Source organism: Somniosus microcephalus, chromosome 13 (assembly GCF_052327205.1).
Source record: "Somniosus microcephalus isolate GS21.2 chromosome 13, FLI_Smic_1.0, whole genome shotgun sequence".
Classification (NCBI taxonomy): domain Eukaryota; kingdom Metazoa; phylum Chordata; class Chondrichthyes; order Squaliformes; family Somniosidae; genus Somniosus; species Somniosus microcephalus.
The window spans coordinates 123,989,867-124,012,292 of NC_140999.1; the positions used below are offsets into that span (position 1 = coordinate 123,989,867).

At 46.0% G+C, this 22,426-nt stretch overlaps 1 protein-coding gene across 1 annotated transcript in view; it reads right to left on the bottom strand.

Moving 5' to 3' along the window:
* The window catches only part of LOC147108579 (bactericidal permeability-increasing protein-like), a 69,224-nt gene that overhangs the window by 14,935 nt on the left and 31,863 nt on the right, over positions 1-22,426 (bottom strand). Inside the window, exons 10-11 of the mRNA XM_086005265.1 lie at positions 5,701-5,760; positions 3,727-3,894 (exon numbers count right to left, since the gene is read on the bottom strand). Coding sequence (XP_085861391.1) covers positions 3,727-3,894; positions 5,701-5,760 — 228 coding nt within the window. The remainder of the gene's footprint in view (positions 1-3,726; positions 3,895-5,700; positions 5,761-22,426) is intronic.

The following is a 22,426-nucleotide window of genomic DNA, read 5'->3' on the forward strand; positions in this document are numbered from 1 at the left end:
TTTAGACCCATCTTCTCTTTCTTTACTTGTCCCATTACCTTCTCCTTTCGCCTTGCACCATCATCCCTTTTGTCATTTACCCTCTCCTGCCTTCCATCCTATCACAGACCTTCCCTTTTGTTCTTTCCTCCCCCTCCCCTCTTTCCCTGCCCCTGCACTTGCTTAAAAGCTGTTGCATCTCTAACTTTTTCCAGTTATGATGAAGGGTCATCGACCTGAAACGTTAACTCTGTTTCTCTCTCCACAGATGCTGCCTGGCCTGCTGAGTATTTCCAGCATTTTCTGTTTTTACTTAAATTTGCTACCAGTTTGACAATCCTACTTTGACAGGTCACAGGCATGCTATTTACCTGATATCGGTATACACTGTTTCCTATAGCAGAGTAAAATATTAGTGATGTTGATTAAACAAACAACACTGTTGGTGCTGGGTTGCGGCCGAGGGACAATTTGTGAACACTTTGATACGGTTTGCAGTTTCTTCAATATATATTTACTGCACTTGCAGAGAGGGGAAACATTGGTTATAAGTTATTGTACTTCATCCCTCGACACTGTTGCAGTATTTATGGAAAATCCAAAAGAGGTTAACAAATATATTTCAACAGAAAATCTTACACACAAATTGAAGAAGAAGGTGGGTAATTTTTAAGTGCGCCATTTTGAAACGTCTGGTGATATTGTGCAGCTAACAGAACATACAAAATGGAGTTATAATAACACAGTGAAAAGGTCATTAGGAGTTCAGGCAAATTCCTTGGGAAATGTCGGCAGAACTGTTCGCTTCATCTGACTTATCATATCCACGGATTTTGCCAGTGTACTCATACTGGAAAAAGGCCCCATTTGCCACTGATGCCGTCCTTCACCAAAATAAACAGTTTCAACACATAATGAATCCCAACCCTCGATGATAACAACAACAACAGCCACTTGCATTAATATAGCACCTGTAGCCAAGTGGGAAAATGCAGTGAATATTTAAGTCCACTAGATGGCGCGGTTCATTTTCCCCTTTAGAATTTGAAAAAAGGAGAAAAGGGTTATGGGTAAGGCCATGTGATGCCAAAGGAACCTCCCCTTTCTTCACAGCCTCCATTTTCTAGATCCAGCGTGGGGGGTGTGCTCTGAGGAGAGTTGGGGTGAATATGACTTTTGAAATGAACTTAGTCTGCGTAAAGTACAACTAAAACAGCATTTAGTGCAGCCAGACATAGTTTTAAAGTGATATTGTTTCCCAAATCACTCGATATCACGGGGATGCTTGTAGATTGTCCCACCATGTGCTGGTGTTAACCTTTGTTAAAATTGTTGTTGAGTCCTTGGGGCTACGTTTCGAACGAGTTTAATACTTTCTGTTTGCTTGTAAGAGGTGACAAGTGATAACGGGACATACGAATGTATGGTATGATATGTTTTGTTTTGTATAATGATTGTTAGTTAATTAACTGCCTTCACCTGTGGTTTGCCTCATGTTCTGTTTTGCAGCAAGCCACTGCCATATTTTGTCGACTGTGTTTTATTTATTTACAATTTCATCCTAAACCTAGACCCAAGTTATTAATACAGAATAAAAAACCCCAAAAACGAAAGTTCGTGTCCTGTGCTGCTCCATTTCGCCAGGCTACACACCTTTAAATTAGAAAGATGTCCCAAAGCATTTCACAAAGCCAGAAGAGAAAATAGATACCAAACCAAAGGAGAGATGACCAAAAGCTTGGTCAAAGTGGTGAGTTTTAAGGAAGCACTTAAGGGAGGAATTAGAGGGGGAGAGGATTAGGGAGAGAATTCCAAAGAGTAAGCCCTTGGTGGCTGATGGCATTGTTACCAATAGTGGGGTGGGGGGCTGGGGGGCTGGGGGGGGAGGGGTGTGGTGGGAGTACAAGAGACCAGAGTCAAAAGAATGGAGGGGGTTTGTACAGCTGGAAGAAGTGACAGGCATAGGGAGGGCAAGGCCAATGCAGGGATAGAAACAAAGAGAGGAAAATTTTAAATAAGAGACACGATAGGCCAATATAGGGCAGCGAGGACAGGGGTAATGGGTGAGCGTAATTTAGTGTGGGATAGGACAGAAGTGGCAGAGTTTTAGATGAGCTGAAGTTTATGGAGGATGGAGGATTAAATGTCAGTGAGGAGAGCATTGGAGTAATTGAGTGTGGAAGCGACAAAGGTGTGGATAAGGGTTTTAGCGGCAGATGGGCTGAGGTGGGGAATTTTATGGATGTAGAAGTAGAAGGTCTTTTCGATGGAGACAATATGCGTTTAGGAGCTCCTCATGCTTCTAGTTAGAGGTAAGGGCAGAAAGGGCAGAGGATAAGGGTTTAAAGAGGCAATTAATACCAGAGAAAAGAAGCCTGGGGTTATCTTTGTCTTCTAGGATGATCCTAGAGTAGTGGGTCATTTTGGTGGAGGAGTGCAAGGCCTGATAGATTGTGATGTAGTCAAGCCATTAGATTGACACAAAACAGTGGTAAAGCTAAAATTATCCTTATGCTTCAAATGTACTTAAAATTTAAAACATCATGGGGGAAAAATTGAGTCGCGCCCCCTTTGGGGCACTAAATTCGCCAGGACGCTACTTTTAGCGCCCCGAAAACATTAGTGCCCCCGTGGCTGAAATTCATCGGTCGTGCCCCAAGATGGAAGCGGGGCACTACTGGAAGCACCCCGCCTCCTTCTTGGGGTGCTGCAAGGGAATATCGCGGCGCTACATGCCGCGGTACTGCCGGCCTTCCTCCCCTTCTTAGAGGGGAGGGGCCTAGCGGAGCACGACCCGGAGCCCAGCTGGGCCACCAGGGATCAGAGTGCAGGCAAAACAGCCCGGCACTCAAGAGAAGTGCCAGGCTCACGGAGCGCATCCGGCACTCCGTGGGGGGGCTGCAAAGGAGGCCGGGGATGGTAACGAGGGCAGGTACTGGCAGGCGGCCAGCAACAAAAATGGCCGGCCGGCACCTCGCCTTTACTTAGCGCTACCGAAGATCGCGGCCGGGACGCGAGCGGGGCACTAAGTTACCGCCGCCGCTAGCCTCTCACTGAATTTCGTGGGAGGCATTGGCGATGCCGCGTCTGGGCGCTGGTTGCTTTCCGTCCTGTTAGCCCCCTTTTAGGACACTAACGGGAGGCGCAAAGCAACCAAATTTTTCCCCCATAGCTCAAAACCACAAGGAAACTAAAATATACTTAGCTGTTTTTTTGTTTTCAAAGGGGGGTCCAAATTAGAAATGAAAGTCATGTCTGTACACACAAGGGCATGAATAAAAAGCTTGATTTACCACTATACAGGAAACTTTCTTTTATCCGGCACGGACGGGACTGACGTGGTGCTGGTTCATCAAAAATTCCGGATAACCGAACGCTATAGTAAAAGATACGGAGCTGAGAGCTCCGTATAAAGCAACAAACCCTGTTGCTTAGCAACAGCTTCAGAACAATTGGCACAAGTTGCAAGCATCTCTGTAGCTTAGCAACAGCTGCAGCTACACCCTTGCACAGCAACAAATGGAGTAAAAAAAGTAATAAAAGTTACCTGAACCTACTCCTGAACTTTGCCGGTTAACCAACATTTCCGGTTATTTAGGGGCCGGTTAATCGAAAGTCTCCTGTACTTGTATCTTGGATAGCACACAATCTATTCTTTTTTCTGTTCTGTTTCCTTCAACCTTAGTCTCTCCTCTTTTACTCATTCTTGTTTTAACAGAAAGGTTGGTTAAAGGTAACAATACTTACAATACCCAGCACAAATAGCTCTGCTAAAGATTTGTCCGGAAGGATTGCAAATACTTCGGCTGCCGTAAACACATTGGCCGTGAACTTTCCTGGAACGAGCTTCAAAACCGGTTGCTTCGTAGCATTCATCACAATTTTCATCAGCATGTTGGGGTACTGCTTTGCAACCTGGAAGGAGCCAAGGACATCTTATAGTGGACTAACAAGAGACTGTGGTAGAGTTTATTGCAATATCTATTTGTTCAACATCCCAAAAGAAAGAGTAAAACAACAAACTAATTGACTTTCTTCCTTTTTGAAAGTTTCTCAGACAATTCCAACCTCATACTGTTCGCATGTTGACGTTACAGTATTGTACTTTTGTATGGAATATGCAGCTCTGTGTGCCTAAAAAAATGAATTGTAAATAATGGTCTGTTTTTGCTGCTGTACTTGGTCCATGAGAACCATATGCCCACTGAATCTGAGACATGGTTGGTGGTGGCTGCCATCTTCTGATTGGTTGCTGTTGAGCAGATCTTAGCGGCGCAAATCAGATCTGAGACACAACCACTTATCAAAAAAATCACCGAGACAATCTCAAGGATTTAACCTTGTTCAGGACTGCATTTCAAAACAAACAAAGCAAGAAAGAAAGAAGCGACATTTACATAGATTCTTATATTTCTCAGAAGCATTTCAAAGTGTTTCACATACAAGCAAATACAGTCACTGCTGCTAAGTAAGTGGACACAACAGCCATTTGCATCCAGTAGGGTTGACTTTGACTTTTAGCCGACCAACTGGCAGAGCATGCTGGCCTATCGCCCGCACCCATGGTGAAGAGGTGGGCAGGATTTTGATGAACTGGCCTCATTAACATGAGGCTGGAGAGCTGTGGACCGTCAAATGAGCATCCCAATACAGCTCGTTGGAGTGAGGCCTCCCAATATTGGGCTTCCCCAGCCTCCAGTGAGGTAAGTGCGGGGTGGGGGAGGGGGGGTCATGATCGTGGAGTGGGGCGGGGGGGGGGGGGGTCCTGGGGCAGCAGTAGCCCAGATTATTTTTAAGGGCACAGAGGAGCACTCCTTTTCTTCCAGGACCCACAGAAACTTACCTTGGCTGGGCCTCTTCATCGCCATTGACCGTGGAACCGGACGGCGTGTGCACGGCGCATGCATCGACCAGTTCAAACCTGAAATGGCCATTAGTGTCCTAGTAAGGCTACTGACACCATTTTGAGGCCATTACAGCTCCAGGTGATGGAAGTGAAAATTGACCCCAGCAAGTGCCCACAAGCAACAGTGAGATGAATGACCAGTTTTTGGTGGTATTATTTGAGGGACGGATGTTGGCCAGGACATCAGGAGAACTCCCTGCTCTTCCTTGAGTCGGGATCCTTAATGACCACCCGAACCACCGGGATGTGCAGCAGTCTCATCCAAACGATTGCACCCCCAACGATGCAGCACTCCCTCAACTAGATTATAGGCTCCAATTTTGAGTGGGGATTGAGCCCATAGCCACCTGACTCATAGGCAAGAGTGCTGCACACTGAACCAAGCAGCCACCATCCTTTCTATCAACTTGACCAATGCTGACAAATTGCTTTCTGGCAAAGTCAAATGCTAACCAGCCGATTTCAGATCCATAGTAACTGTGTTTTAGTGGTCTTTACAGCGATCAATGAAAACTCAACCAGTGTATTGGAAAACAATGGTGAGAGACGCCGCCTATGTTTATATTTTTAAGTTGCCAGCTTTTGCTAATTTTCCATGTGCAAGGGAGGAATAAGGGACAAAAGTGAAAAAAACAACTTTAAAAATCGAAATATATGTAATATATAAACTATTTGGGAAATTAAATTTGTATTCTTGTAGTTCACAAAAGATTCCTACATCTAGAAAAATGTTAATATACAGTAGTATCATTTGAATAGATACAAAGCCAGATATTTTACATAACTGGTCACGTAATCAAACTGATATTTAGTACCTCGGGTATCAGAAGTTTCAGACTGGATGTGTTGAGTCGAACTGGTATATCCTTTGGAATCTGAAATGAGATGGGAAAATGTAACAGCCATATGAAGTATGGACACTGCCTGAGAATTCTTGAGGAATTCTCCCTGCTATACAACTTAATCAGGATTCTGACCTCAGCATTTTAGCGATCAATCATCCTGATGGAAGAACTACTTTTTTAAAAAGTAGATTTGTATCGTGGAACAAGAGTAAGTGAAGTGATGCAGCATCAAGATGTTCTGGGCACAATACTAGTTTGATGTTGCATCACTTCAACAGGCTTTACTCTGGATTTTGAGACTCACTTAGGATTGGGGAAGAAGGATTTCTGCAGGTGTCCTCAATATGATATCATACACTAGTTTAATAGGTTCTTGGGTACTATTGTAAAAATATCCTTGAATGCTTCTGGCTTGTCAACGCAGACACTCTTAACTATTCTTTTGCATAAACTGTACTGTTAGAAATTAGGGTATCCAAAATATATGGGATTATGCGAATGAAATTGTGACGTGAATAAGACTGTGTTTACATGACTGTATTAGAACCTGAGACAAAAAGTCTCTTCAGACTATTATTAGAATAATTGGATAGATGCAGATTGGGTGACCGCTTTGCGGAACACCTCCGTTGAGTCCGTAAGGGGGACCCCGAGCTCCCGGTGGCCTGTCACTTTAATTCTCCGCTCCATTCCCACTCAGACCTCACCGTCCTCGGCCTCTTGCATTGTTCCACGGAAGCTCAGCGCAAGCTCGAGGAACAGCACCTCATCTTTCGATTAGGCGCTTTACAGCCCTCTGGACTCAACATAGAGTTCAACAATTTCAGATCATAACCTCGGCCCCTATCACATATATATATTTTCTTCTTTTTTTTATCCATACTTTTTGTATTTTCTTCCCTCCCTTCAGCTGTCCTTCATTCTGCCAGCGCAATTCACACCCCATCTAGAGCCATCCTTTGTTGCTTAACCTGTCCCATTTCAACCTCCCCTTGCCTTGAATATCTCTTAATGTCTCTTAATCTCTCCTGCTTTCTATCCTATCACTGACCTTCCCTTTTGTTCTTTCATCCCCTCCCCCTTTTCCCAGCCCCCAAACTTGCTTTCCATTTCCTGCTTTTTTTCCAGTTCTGACGAAAGGTCATCGACCTGAAACGTTAACTCTGTTTCTCTCTCCACCGATGCGGCCTGGCCTGCTGAGTATTTCCAGCGTTTCCTGTTGTTATTTTAGATGCTTAGAATTTGCTTATATTATAGCGTTCTGCACTATGACAGTCATATATGACCTTGTTTCCAGGCTAGCTATCTGCTGTTTATGTGCTAGGAAGGTTCTTTTATGTATCTTTAATTTGGCCAAACTAAGGCCCAATGCCTACGTTTCTTCTATTATTACTAATAACCATACTATAATGCTAAGATAGGAATTGGAGTTCACTTAACAAAACTGCTTGTGAAGATAATTAAAAGTTAATTAGTATAAAAGATCTAGGGGGAAAAATTCGGTATCGGCCATTTTGGGGCGCTAATATCGGCCGGGTGCGAAGTTTAGCGCCCGGTGCTAATTATCACCTCTGACTGCAAAATTCGCCTCTATCGCCCCTGGAGGTGATTTGAGCGCTAAATCAGGTGCTACACACCTCTCTTAAGGCGCAAACGTCAGAGAGCGAGGCGCTACCTCAGAATGCTACCGAAGCTCAGATGATGCCAAATACCATGGAAACCAGACAGACTGGCGCTGTCCAGTTCTTAAAGGGGAGGGGCCATCTTGCTGACCAGCTACACCCTGCTCATTGCAGCCTTGAATCTCGGCCTGGAGAGACCTCAAAACAATTGTGTTGGAAGCACTAATGGATAGGCCCAGGGAAAGAGCTTGGCGCTTAGGAACCACAAAAGTGGTGCTGAGGGTCAAAACTCCTTAGGACAGTGTTAAAACCAAAAATGTTGCCGACAAGAAAAGTCAGGAAGTGCCCGCCTTTAAATAGCACTCCCCCAGCTCCTTCCTGACTTGAAAACGTTCCCCTCTACCTGTCGCTCCTAGCGGCAGGCGCTAAGGCAGGGGGCACGACTCAATATCCGGTCGGGGGCACTACCGGGGCATTGCACGCTTGACTGACATCATGATCTGCGGGCGCAGGAGATCATGGCGTAGTGTTCAGCGCTGCCGCAAAACGACTGGTGAATTTCGCGAGCGGCGCTAAAATCGCCGCGCTCGGGCGCTAAGTTCCTAGTGCCTCGTTAGCACCCCCGGAGGTGCTAATGGGAGGCACTAACCAACCAAATTTTTCCCCCATAGAATAGAAGGAATTTATGGGAGTTAAGGTATCATCTCAGGATGGAGCAGCCTGTTAGATCAAAGGGAGATAGTTTGGATAATGACAGGCTGAGCAGACAGCTCAAAAATGGGCATCTGATTAAGAGGGTACAAGGCCAGGCCTAGTAGTGGTTGTACCAGGGAGGATAGGGACAAGAGAGATAAGATGAATTCCAATGGAGAAGCCTTCAGGATGTATAAACAGGAAAGACATGTGAGGGAAGAGCATGAGACCCCTTAGGAGAGGGCTTTCATATGAAAGTTAAGATAAAGAACTCAACATACCATTGGGCACCTTGGTTTAAGAAGAACCCTTACAGGTCAGATAGTCCTGTCCATATCCTACCTCAGGCCCACCCCTAAAAAGAGAATAAAAGAAAAACCTAGAGAGCTTTTTAACACAGATGGTGGAGGGGAGAGCCATACAAGAGTAAGGCTGGTCTATCACTTTTCCGGGAGCGGACTCAACCCATTCTTGGAGGTTCTAGATGAGAGGGAGAAAGGCTGTAAGCCAGAGAACTGTTCGTCCATGCCAGCCATCTGTTCGATCGGGACCAGTACCAGCTGCTTGTCATGATCATATATTTTTGCTGTATAATTACTGTGTTATATTTCATCTTAAACTCTGATTAAACACAATGGGCCATCTATTCCGATGCCTACAGGTGTGTACGAGCTGTGTACCTACCCGTAGGGACATCAGAAATGCCGGTTTCAGGCATGCGAAGCGCATGCGCTGAAACCTGGCATTTCCAATCTGTCAAGAATGCTCTTGACAGATTGGACGCCTGCTTTAGAGAAGGGCCTCTGCAGGCGAATGGTTCCGCTTTCTGGAGACCCTCCACCCGCAGAAAACCCTTAGAAATCTTATGCCTGGTAAAAGCAGGTGTAAGGTCTGCTTTTACCAGCATAAGATTTGAAAAAAGTAAAAAAAATTAATGTTTTCACTCATTTATAATTTAAAAATACTTTAAAAAGGTAAGTTTATTTTTAGCCCCATAAAAAACTTTAATTCTTTTTTCAAAAAATTAAATTTTTGTTTAAAATATTTAATTTATTGTAATTTCAACTCATTTAAAAAATTTGATTTAAAAAAATGTATCTAATGTTTTACAGTGTTTTTGGGGTGATCTCCATTCATTACCGGCACCCGGCTACCAACCATAGAGAACATCTACCAGAAACGCTGTTTACGGAGGTCACTGACCATCATCAAAGACCCTACCCACCCCAGCCACAGTCTGTTCGCCCCCCTGCCATCTGGGAGACGCTACAGATGCATTCGCACCCGAACGACCAGATTTAGGAACAGCTACTTTCCCAGGGCTGTCATCCTACTGAACTCCACAAATAAACTCTAAAGCCTGCACATCTGCCAATGCACTATTGGGCCAGAAATTCCAGGCCAGAAGCGTGAGTACGGTCGGCTTACTCACGCTTCTGGCCGTTGGAAATGCCGGCGTTCAGCATGAACAGCGCATGCGGGGAACGCCGGCATTTCCAGACCTCGAGCGCGTGTGACTGCACAGGCAGCGCTTGCGCAGTGAACTTCGTGGATTTCATTCATGAAATCCGTGAGGTTAAGTCCTTAGAAGTTACACTGAAAAAAAGCAAGTGTAAAGTGGTTCATTGGCTGCGGAGGAAGATATATTTTATCGTGGAGCTTTTGAAATGCAATATATTTGTTTGGGAAAGGGAGGGAAGTTATTTTAAGAAATTTTAAGTAAGTTTTAAAGTTAAAATTTTTTTTTTTTTTTTAAAGTGTTTTCAGAACGGTAGGTAGAAGGAGCAATTGTGGCTGTGTGAATGGAATGTGAGAATGAGTTTTGTATGTATGTCCACATATATTCCTTTACGTATATGTATGTATGTTTTATATTCCTTTACTATGAATGTATGTTTTTAATTATGATTTTCCAATAAGTTACTTTCTCTGAAAGTCATAATTAAATAATACATTCATACACATAAGTAAAGGAATATATACATAACACGCAAAGGAATATATACAGACATACATACTTTCAGAAGCTCCACGATAAGAAATATCTTCCTCCGCAGCCTCTGTAGCAACTGTACCCATGCTTTTTTCACGTGTAAGTTGTAATGACTGGACCTCACTGGAAGCATTAATGAAAGCGGCGAATTATACTGCGCACGCGCTGCATGTGCAGTCGCATGCGTTCTGCCTCTGAACCCCTTCGTTCAGAGGACAGGAAATGCCGGTTTTCCCCACATGCACTGTGCATGCTGAAAACCGGCATTTCATCCGGCCAGATGCGTAAGTACCCCGACCGTACTAGCGCATTTGGAAGGGAATTATTGGGCCAACATTTTACATGTCAATAAAATAAAAAATTTAACACTTGCACGACTTGCCCCCTCGCATCTGCGACTGAGGGCCCAAGGAGGTGCATTGCGCAAGAGGTCATCATCGTACGTATCCTCACACTGTTCCCTTTGGGGAACTGTATGAAGTGGTGGAAGGATTTATGGCCGTGATTAACGCTCATTCTGTGACCGTAACCATCTTTGAACCAGCCATTAGGGTGGTTAGTCCTATGGCGGGAGGGTTTTACGGGCTCCCACAACCCATCTGAGGGGGGGGGGCCACCAACACCCACGGACGCAAGTATCCCGCTGGATGTCCACCCAGAATTTAAAGTTGGAACTCCGACTCCACTTGCCGGGACTGTCTGGAGTGGGGTTCAAAACCCTACTCCTTCTGGCCCAGCGGCGGGGATGCTTACTGCTACGCAAAAGGCCCACTCCGCACAAAAGGTGACACCCATACGTTTCCTGCGCCTTTTCCCTCCCCGTGACTGGAGCCTTATGCTGCCATTTCACGTTGCTAATCGGATTGGGCCTTTGTCATAGCGGTAGGATCCCCGCCGCTGGGCCAGATCAGGGTAGGGTTTCGAACCCCGCACCAGACAGTCCCGGCAAGTGGAGTCGGAGCTCCGGCTCTAAATTCTGGGTTGACATCCAGTGGGATATTTGCGTCCGTGGGTATGGGTGGCCCCCCCTCCTTGTATAGCTTGTGGGAGCCCGTAAAACCCTCCCGCCATAGGACTAACCGCCCTAATGGCTGGTTCAAAGATGGTTACGGTCACGGAATGAGCGTTAATCACGGCCATAAATCCTTCCACCACTTCATACAGTTCCCCAAAGGGAACAGTGTGAAGACACGTATGACGACGACATTGCTAAATAAATAAATGGAATTAAAAAAATTATTTTAGGGCTTTTAAAAGTCTTTAAATTGCTTTAATTCTCTTTAAAACTACTTCAGATTACTCAAAATAATGTAAACATTTTAAAAAGTTTATAAAAGTTACCAAAATCTTCAAAAAACTTCCAAAAACCTATTTAAACTGCTGCTTTGCATGTAAAAAAGCAAAGCAGCTTGACAGAAACATTGGGGGCGTGTCCAGTGAAACTGAGACCTCAAGGGGCGTGTCTCACTTACACTGCATGCTCCTGGGTCCGCGCTGGCTGCACTCCTGGGCGGCGTGACGTCATACGCTGCCCGGGAATGTGCTTTCTATTTCTCCAAGTTCAGGCGTCCCAGAAGCTGATCGGCAGGCGCGCGGGGTAAGTGCAAATACGGGGCTTGCACGCGCTGCAAGCCCCGTTCTGGAATTTCTGGCCCATTATGTTTATGTTAATGTATTACAAGCCAAATGAATGTTGAATGTTACTGGGCTAAAAATTCGGTATCGCCGCGCCAGGTCTTTAGTGCCCGAAATTTTGCGCTCGCCTGGATTCCCGTAGCGCCCGCCTGAAATTCAGTTGCGCCCGCCTCCAAGACGGAGGCGGGCGCTATTGCAGGGTTTGGCCGCCTCATTTGGGGCGATGAAAGTCAGTTTCAGGCGTCCAGCTGCCGCTGCGGCACCCGATGCGGTGCGGCAGGCTGGGGTACTGCAGGCCTCCTCCTTCTCTTAAGGAGGAGCTGCCTGCAGCCGTGAGATCGCCGCTGGATTCCCCCGGCAAATGAGCCCGGCACCACGGAGAAGTGCCGGGCTCGCGGGAGTCAGACACCAATGCCACGGGGGGGTGGTGCAGGAGTCCGGGGAGGGAGGTGCGGCCAGGCGGCCGCCGGGAAAGCGGCCGGCCGCCCCTCCACCTTTATGCGCCGGCCTCTCGGAGCTGCAAGGCACCGTTTTTCAAACGCTGTTTGCGGCCGCTACGGGCGAGGCAGCCGCAACTGAATTTGGCCATCGGCACAGAATAGCATTGGAACCGGGGCGCTGCGCACACCGATGACGTAATCGGTGCTGGCGCAGCGCTACCGGCTAACGCCGATGTTAGGGACCAACTGAATTTCGGGCGCTAAAAAACTTCCGGCGCAAACCACTCTATAGCCAATAAGTGGGCGCAAACGCGGCTGAATTTCTAGGCCTAAATGTCTTAATCTAAATGTACACTCTCGGGAGCCGCAAGCCTACATTTCATTGTACTGCACTTGTGCACTAACAATGACAATAAAGTTGATTATTATTATTATTATTATATATTTGACAGGTCTATCTGTCAAGTGTATGAAGGGAGATTCCCTTCTCTTATTGGCTCCCCATGGCCCACGTGATCCCAGGAATGCTTGCGAACCGCATGCTCCCCTGGGATACGTGGGCCTTGCACATTTTGAGTTTGGAGAGGCCCAGGAGAGGAAGTGTCCAGGCCTCGGGAACCCTCAGGTAAGTCTGTAGATTTTTTCCAGATCGGAGGCCGCCGCACGCAGGAAGCCTCCGATCAGAAAATATGGCCCACTATTCCCACCATATTGGTTTGTAGTCGATCCTGATTATCTGAAAGACCAGAGATAAGCTAATATCAACAAATTGGCTAATCTCAACAAAGTGGCGACCACGAGTGGACTGCAAAATGGTTATTGTGGAGAAACGAGTTGGGATGGGTCTGGTCTATATTGGGTTATAAAGAAAAAACAAAATGGCGGGTGCTTATTATAAGAGATAAAGTCACGAACAGTCTCTCACAGAAGTTAGCGGTCCAGGGGGCCCAAGAGGTTATCGGAGTCGTCCAAAAGGAAGGATGTAGTACTCCAAGTGCTTGGACGAGATATCTCAAGTGAATGAGAAGAAAATGAAACTTGTGGAAGCCAGGTATAAACTGGCTCACACAACCCACCTCTGCGCCAAACGCAGAAACTTGAGAAACAAACGGGAGATAGAGAGGAGAAGCATAAAGAGCAGGAGAGAGAGTGGGAGTAGAGAGGGGAAAAGATCTAAGCTGCATGCTAACCAATCTGAAAATTCAGCAAAGGAATAAAACAAGGAATTATGGAATAAGTTGCTGAGAATACAGTTTAAAAAGTCAAGAAAAATGAAGAAACTTAAAGTTAAACAGACATGGAAGTTTTCTGTGCCGAGACAAATAAAACGCAAGATTGCTGAGTGAAAGGAACGTTAAGGAACGCTGGAATATCAGTTTGTGTGAAAGTGTGTGTTAAAGTGTGGAAGTTTCCCTGACTATGAATGTTGAAGAAGGTACAGTATTCCTTTTGTCTGAAAATCTGTCTTTAAAAGAAAGTGTCTGTTATGTTTGTTTTAGCTCCTCCCACTTCTCTGTGCATAGACCTAAAAGCCGTTTAACCCTTTGTAGTCTTGTCTTAGATATTGGAAGTTTTAAGAGTGTGTGAATATGTTGAGTATGTTCATTTTAATTTAAGGTTGTGCACCCAGAATTGGGAAAAAAAACTTTGAACTGCAATTTAAGTTAAACTGGCATGGAAAAGCTGAGAAAAACAAAAAGTTTGTTTAACAAAAGATTAAGTTTCAGTCTAAGATTTAACCTTGGAGTTGCGGTTGCTATGGTGAAATTTCCAAAGCAGTTTGATTTGAGTTGTTTAAATGTGAAAACTAATTTTTCTCCAGTTATATTCAGTATTTTTACAGTCATTTGGAAAGGCATCTGAAGAAAGATAAAGAGAAATATGACGTAATTTACTGTTTTCTGCAAGCATGTGCTATTTTGTTTTAACTGAAAGTTAACATGCAGGTACAGCAAGCAATTAGGAAAGCAAATGCTATGTTGGCCTTTATTACAAGAGGATTTGAGTATAAGAGTAAAGGGGCTAGATTTTCAGTATAGACAGTTTTGGGGCGCTAACCTTAGCGCCCGCCTGAAGTTAGCGCCCGCCCCAAAGTAGCGCCCCGTTGCCGGAAATTCAGTGGCTTCGCCCTAAGAGATTGGTGGAGTGCTAAAAGAGGCGTTCCACTCCTATCTTTAGGCGCTAAGCCGGCGGTCCAGAGGGATAGCGCCCAGGCGGGGCGCAGCGCGGGTGCGGTCATTTTTGGACTGACAGCAGACCCCGTGGCGCCGACCAGCTCTTAAAGGGGGAAGGGACGAATTGGTCTGCTGCCACGCCCTGCACACTGCAGCCTTGCAAAGAGGCCTCAACACTGCTGCTCAGCCCCAGGGAGTCATGGCAACGCCAGAGAAGGCCCGTCAGCGTGCCCTGCGCTTCTCAGAGGGTGATCTGGACATAATGGTCACAGCTCTGGAGGTGAGGCGCAAGATCTTGTTCCCAGAGAGTGGGAGGAATCCAACCCACCATGACTACACCAAAGCCTGGAAGCAGATCGCCCAGAGGGTGACGTTCACCGGCGATGCCCCCAGGACCCACAAACAATGTCGTAAAAAATACAACGATCTGACCAGGATTGTGAAGGTGAGTAGCCTTTCCAGTCTCCTCCTCATTCTTGCATGTACACCTGACATGATGGGCAAAGGGAGCTGAAAGTCCTATTGGCCAGCCCTCAGCCAGCAGCATTGGGGCAGTCATGAGCATCACATGGCCATTCGGCACTCTACACTTTGTCCAAGCTATTCCACCATGGGAGGCAGTGCACACTACATCAGGGCTTCACTCTGTCCAAGCTATTCCACCATGGGAGGCAGTGCACACTACATCAGGGCTTCACTCTGTCCACGCTATTCCACCATGGGAGGCAGTGCACACTACATCAGGGCTTCACTCTGTCCACGCTATTCCACCATGGGAGGCAGTGCACACTACATCAGGGCTTCACTCTGTCCACGCTATTCCACCATGGGAGGCAGTGCACACTACATCAGGGCTTCACTGCGCACTTACAGCCCGTCCTTTCTCTTGCAGGCTAAAGTAGCGTTTAATCGGCAGGCGCGTGCCAGGGGTGGCCGCGCCAAGCTGCAGAAGCTCACTTGGCTGGAGGAGCGCGTGTGTGTGCTCATGGGAGCCCGTGTGATTGTCCCCACAGCGTGCGGAGTATCCGACCCTCCACTGCCCGGCAATGGTAAGGACCTCGCCTTTTGGCCCTCTCGCGTCGCACTGGCCCATCCGAGCTACCTCCTTTGCCACTGTCCCACCAATGCGCTGAATGCCACCAGTCCTAACTCCCTCGCTGATGCCGTCTCCTCACTCTGAAGCTACTCTTGTGCATTCCTGCTTTCAGCTGGTGATGACCAGGACCCTGAAGCTGCCAGTGACAGCACCTCCGACCAGGAGGAGGAGGAGGAGCAAGCCGGACCTTCGGGGGAACAGTCACGTCCCGCAGGAGAGGAGGAAATGCTTGACACCTCCTCACTGGACGAGTGCCTGGAGGAACTGTCGCAGGGCAATGCAGCTTCTGGGACCAGTGGCGTCCAGCCACCCAGGAGCCGTGCGCGTGGCCCGCGGCCTTCCCCCCAAAGGGGGGAAGGATCAGAGGGGAGTGCTGCTGTTCGGCACACTCGCCGCCACCAACGCGGCAAGGGTCCCCTAGTTCGGCCCCCTCCTCCCCAGCGGGAGAGTCGCAACTCCAGTCCGGACACCTTCACCTCGGAGGAGGTGCGGAAGCTGGATAAGATGGCCGAGGATTCGGACCGGCGCCACACGGAGCTCATGAGCGTGGTGGGGTGCATGCACAAAGGGCGTTGCACGAGGATGTGATGTCATTTTCTGCGCGCGCATCCGGGCGGGCGCTAAACTTTGCGCCGGCGCTAACGGGCAACTTAATTTGGGGCGGGGCACAAACTGCGCTGCGCCCGGGCGCTACACGCCTAGCGCCTGAAAAACACTTCTCTTAAGGCGCTAACTGCTGGCGCAAGCGACTGAAAATCTAGCCCAAGACGTCTTACTGCAATTATATAGGGCCCTGGTGAGACAGCACCTGCAGTATTGTGTACAGTTTTGGTCTTCTTACCTAAGGAAGGATATACTTCCCATAGAGGGAGTGCATCAAAGGTTCTCCAGACTGGTTCCTGGGATGGAGGGATTGTCCTATGAGGAGAGACTGAGTAGACTAGGCCTATATTCTCTAGAGTTTAGAAGAATGAGAGGTGATCTCATTGAAACGTATAAAATTCTTACAGGGCTTGACAGGGTAGATGCAGGGAAGATGTTTCCCCTGGCTGGGGAGTCTAGTGCCAGGGGGTCACAGTCTCAGAATAAGGGGTCGGCCATTTAGGACTGATGAGGAGAAATTTCTTCACTCAGAGGATGGTGACTCTTTGGAATTCTCTACCCCAGAGGGCTGTGGAGGCTCAGTCGTAGAGTATATTTAAGACAGAGATCGATAGATTTTTGAATATTAAGGGAATCAAGGGATATGGGATAAGTGCAGGAAAGTGGAGATGAGATAGAAGATCAGCCATGATCTTATTGAATGTGGATCAGGCTTGAGGGGCCGAATGGCCTACTCTTGCTCCTATTTCTTATGTTCTTATGTTTATCTGTTCTGTATTGTGGTTAGTTAATAAAATATTGATCTGAATTAAATTGGAATTATTAAAGTTAACTAACCTATTAAATTGTGAAAACCCAACTGTCTTTTTCGATTGGGAAAGTTTAAAAAAAAATTACGTGAAGTGACGCAATTGCGTGCATCTGCTAATATTTGCTCCACCTCATAAACCTGTGAAGGAGTAAACCCTTTCCACTGACAGCTGTTTTTTTTTAAATTCACCACAGAACAACTTTTGTATTGCTGAATGAAATTTAAAGATATTAGATATTATTAAATTTAAGTATCTTAATTTTAAGTGAATATTTGCCCACAGTGACAGATGGAAAATTATGATTTGCCGAATTAACCCCTTGGGCTCTTAAGCAGAGCCACAATGGATTCTCTGCTTTCTTTTGTTACATGGAAGTTACCTTGTAAATCAATTGCAGCACTTCTGTCTCTAATGTTAAAACACCATGTAAACCACCTAGCCTGGGAATCACTTGTTTCTGAAATTGGAGCTGATAAGATAAGATACGAGAAGGGGAAAGCTACCTGAAGTTAAAGGGGATAATTATATTTTCATTAAAATAAACCGGTTGAGAGCAGTCTTGGTGGTCCTGCCAATTGCTATGTATCAAGAGAAAAAGGTTTTGGGGGAAATAAGAAATTGAACATTGACAAAACCTGTCAGTCCAACAATACTGCTATTTGGATTTTGGGATCATTTTGAACTGATAAAATGGATTCAGGCACAATATAGTGGGTTATAAAGAATAAAAAAAAGGGTTAATAACTTGGACCAAGTGGGAACGTTTGATTTATGTTTTCTACCTTTAATATTGTACTGGACAGTAAAGTTCCTCCAGGGCTCATGAATGAGATAGAATGGTAATTAATGGGATGTGTAAAATGGAGAGAGGAAGTGATTTGAGGATGTAAGATTGAAACAGGAAATTATACTACCAAATGAGAATTTTCCTAACTTTCTAGTGAAAGTCAGCAAAGTGTAGTTAAGAATAGTAAATTGACAGCTTTCTCTTGGAAACATTTGTGTCCTTGCCTATGAACTTTTTAAGAAAACTGAATTTGATAGTCGGACCACTACCCGAGACATCGGGACCATGCGGTGAAAGATGAGCAAAGATTTCCAGACAATCTTTTGATAAGATCACCTGAAAGCCTGAGAATGGCTTATATCAGATGTCACGTGTGGCATGATATTGAGATTCCGGTATGAGTGTGCAAAGGTTCGTTACATACGAAGCAATTAGCATGCAGAAATGCATGGTGAATCTGCACTGAAGAACGGGTCTCAGACATGCTCAGTTACTTGACAACAGCAAGACATGAAATGGTTAATGTGGCTCAGGGGAGTGAGACAACTTTTAAAGCAATGACACATACTCCATCGAGAAACTATCTAATCAATGAAACAATCAGAATAGAGTTAAACACACTGGTACCTGTTAGAGGGATTGAAATTACATAGGATATACGGCACAGAAACAGGCCATTCGGCCCAACCAGTCCATGCCGGTGTTTATGCTCCACTTGAACCTCCTCCTGCCTTTCCTCATCTAACTCTATCAGCATAACCCTCTATTCCCTTCTCCCTCAAATGCTGTCTAGCCTCCCCTTAAATGCATCTATACTATTCATAAATAGAGGTATTGAGTACAAAAGTAGAGAAGTTATGCTGAACCTTTATAAAGCACTGGTTGGGCCACAACTGGAGTATTGCGTCCAGTTCTGGTCACCATACTTTAAGAAGGATGTGAAGGCCCTTGAGAGGGTGCAGAGGAGATTTACCAGAATGGTTCCGGGGTTGGGGGATCTTAGCTACAAGGACAGGTTGGAGAAGCTGGATTTGTTTTCATTAGAGCAAAGGAGGTTGAGGGGTGATTTGATAGAGGTGTACAAGATTATAACGGGTTTGGATAGGCTAGACGGGGAAAGGCTGTTCCCACTAGTTGATAGTACAAAGACTAGGGGACACAGATTTAAGGTTTTGGGCAAGAGATACAGGGGGTTGTGAGGAAAAAAATTTTTATGCAGCGAGTGGTGATGACCTGGAATTCGCTGCCGACGGAAGTGGTGGAAGAGGAGACAGTCAATGTTTTCAAGGGGAGACTGGATAGGCACTTAAGGGAAATAAACTTGCAGGGCTACGGGATAGAGTGGGGGAATGGGACTGACTGGATTGCTCTACAGAGAGACGGCACGGACTCGATGGGCCGAATGGCCTCCTTCTGTGCCGTTATGACTCTATGACTATGACTCCATTTGCTTCAACCACTCCCTGTGGTAGCGAGTTCCACATTCTCAGCACTCTTTGGGTAAAGAAGTTTCTTCTGAATTCCCTATTGAATTTCTTGGTGACTATCTTATATTGATGGCCTCTAGTTATGCTCTTCCCCGCAAGTGGAAACATTCTCTCTGTATCCACTCTATCAAAACCTTTCATAATTTTAAAGACCTCTATTAGGTCACCCCTCAGCCTTTTTTCAAGAGAAAAGAGACCCAGCCTGTTCATCCTTTCCTGATATGTATACCCTTGCATTTCTGGTATCATCCTTGTAAATCTTCTCTGCACTCTCTCCAGTGCCTCTATATCCTTTTTATAATATGGCGCCCAGAACTGTACGCAGTACTCCAAGTGTGTTCTAACCAAGGTTCGATACAAGTTTAGCATAACTTCCCTACTTTTCAATTCTATGGGGGAGAAATTGGGTGAGTAGCGCCACCTGTTAGCGCCTAAAGAGGCAGTCAGTGGCTGTAGCGCCACTGGCTGCGTCTCCGGCAATATTCAGTAGGGGCGCTAATGGTGGCGTTAGGCATTTGCGCTGCGCCGCCACCGATGATGTCATCGGTGTGCGCAGCGCCCCATTCGTGCCCCGTTCGCGATATTTGGTAGCGAACGCCACAGTTGTGCCGCTCGCTACCTGCGCCCGGTTCACGGGGCCTTCCTGTGCCGGCAGCAGCGCAAGTTAAGGTGGAGGTACGGGGCGGCCGCTTTTTCGGCGGCTGCCTGCCAGCACCTCCGTCCCCAGCCTCCTAACCCCCCCCCCACCACGGCATTGCCGGCTGTTTCCCGAGAGCCCGGCATTTCTCCTTGGTGCTGGGCTCATTTGCCGGCACTCGCGAGCGGGGATCGCACTGTTGCAGGCACCTCCCCCTTAACAGTGGGAGGAAGGCCTGCAGTACCGCAGCGTGCCATGCCGCAGCGTGTGGCGCTGTGGCACGTTGCGCTGCGATAATCAGTTTCAGCGCCCTAAGAGGGACGCGGAGCGCCTCGAGCCTCGCCCTGTCTCCCTCGAGGGGCAGTGAAACTGAATTTCTGGCGATCGGTATCACTCCGATCGCTGTGCTAAATCCTGCGCTCAGGCGACTTTTGCGCCACTTTGGCGCCCCAACCCAATTTCTAGGCCTATATCTCTAGAAATAAACCCTAGTGCTTGATTTCCTTTTTTTAATGGCCTTGCTAACCTGTGTCGCAACTTTTAGTGATTTGTGTATTTGTACTCCGAGATCCCTTTGTTCTCTACCCCACCTAAACTTGTACCCTCCAAGTGATAAGTGACCTCCCTATTCTTCCTACCAAAATGTAATATCTCACATTTATCTGTGTTGAACTTCATTTGCCAATTATATGCCCATTCTGCAAGTTTATTAATGTCCTCCTGTAATTTGTTGCAATCCTCCTCAGTATTGACTATTCACCCCCCCTCCCCCCCACCCCGCCCCAGTTTGGTGTCATCTGCAAATTTAGAAATTGTGTTTTTGATTCCAAAGTCTAAATTGTTAATGTAAATTGTGAGCAACAGTGGTCCCAGCACTGATCCTTGTGGAACATCACTACCCATCATCTGCCACTGTGAATAGCTACCCTTTACCCCTACTCTCTGCTTTCTATCTTGAAGCCAGCTAGCTATCCATTCTGCTACTTGTCCCCTGACTCTGCAGTCTCTGACCTGGTTCATCAGTCTATTATGGGGTACCGTATTGAAGGCCTTTTGAAAATCTAGATAAATTACATCTACTACATTACCATTGTCTACTCTCTCTGTTACCTCTTCAAACAATTCAATGAGGTTGGTCAAGCAAGACTTTCCCTTTTGAAAATTGAAGTTGAAGCAGAGAGTTACATGGAATTTGGATTGGGACAATTAAGGCTAGGGAGAAATAAATTTAGCAAGAATTATCCACAAAATGGATACAAGTGAAAGAGATCTGGAGAATCATTTAAGTCCATGATTCGTTGATTAGCTGTTAAACTGTAGTGTCGCTTGAAATGATTGTAAGGCTGAATTTAACTGTGATTGTAATAATTGTGTTTTATAGGTAACAGAGCATGGGAAAAGCCAGTCCGAATCCAGTATGAGGTGGTTTTGGTGGTGCCTCCTTTGTCACTACTACCGCATCTACGATGCTTTACAGGTCTAACAGGACCTGTCCCATTAATAGCCCCATTTGCTGCTTCAAACCACATCTACCCACAACCATCAACCAGCACATTGTGCTGTAGTACTACATACAACTTAGTAAGGAGTGAACAGGGAAGCTCTGAAATTAAATGTAGCATTATAAATATGTCCATTGTCTGACCAATGCACTTTGTACGTGTTTGTATGTGCGAGTGGATGCTGTTAGCAAAGGTGCTAACAAGAGGATTACAGAGCAGAGGTTATTCAACTAAAGAAGAGCTTAACAGGAAATCTGTATGAGTTGAAGCGTTACTGTTTAACTCCCTTCAGCTGGTAATTTTTGTTTGGTGTTCTGCAGTTTATAGTGGCCCGGTTACACTGCACGGTGGAGCGCGAGCAGCTCCCAGGAAATTCCGGGCCCATGACATTCATGTTACATTGCCACAAAGACTGGGGGAGGAAACTCCGACATTGCAGCAAATTCTGGCCAGTAACATGAGATCACCTGGAGAAGGGTTTCACACTGACTGCAGCACAACCTCAACTGCCATAAAAAATAACTTAGCAAACTTCATTTTTAAAGTTTAGAAAGATCCCAGGCACTGCCCTTTGAGTTTTTACTGGTATTAAAGAGCTGAAAGGACAGACAGCTCTTCACTAACTTAAAAGATTGAACCAACAGTCTGAGTGGAGGTCCGTACATATGTTTAACCATTCTCGTGTGAAGTTTCACCTTCCCTGAGAATGCAGCATTGCAGAACCATTAGTTTAACTCAGTGTTGCCAGGTTTCAATCAGATACCTGCAGTAGGAGATGTGATGAAAGATACAGATAATCTACAATGCAGATGGAAATTAGATGTGAAGCAGCACTACCAGCTAGATCACCCGCACCGGCCCGGCTACGTGAACCTTACTGTGATTATTCTGAATAGGAGAGCATTGAAAAGGCACAGAAGAAAATATTGACCAGTTTTATTGATAAGCAGCCTTAGATTGACTTGTTTGGTAGACAGCACACATTTAGAGTGGTTGGAGTTTAACCTATTGACTTGAATTCTCACCTATGCACCATGCAATGATAATCAGCACTCTCAACAACCATCTCTGTCAAAAATAACAACAGAAAATGCTGGAAAAACTCAGCAGGCCAGGCAACATCCGTGGAGAGAGAAACAGAGTTAACGTTTCAGGTCGAAACCCTTCTTTGTCAAGTTAGATATTAAAGGCTCCTTGGTTCTAATTTCAGTGAAC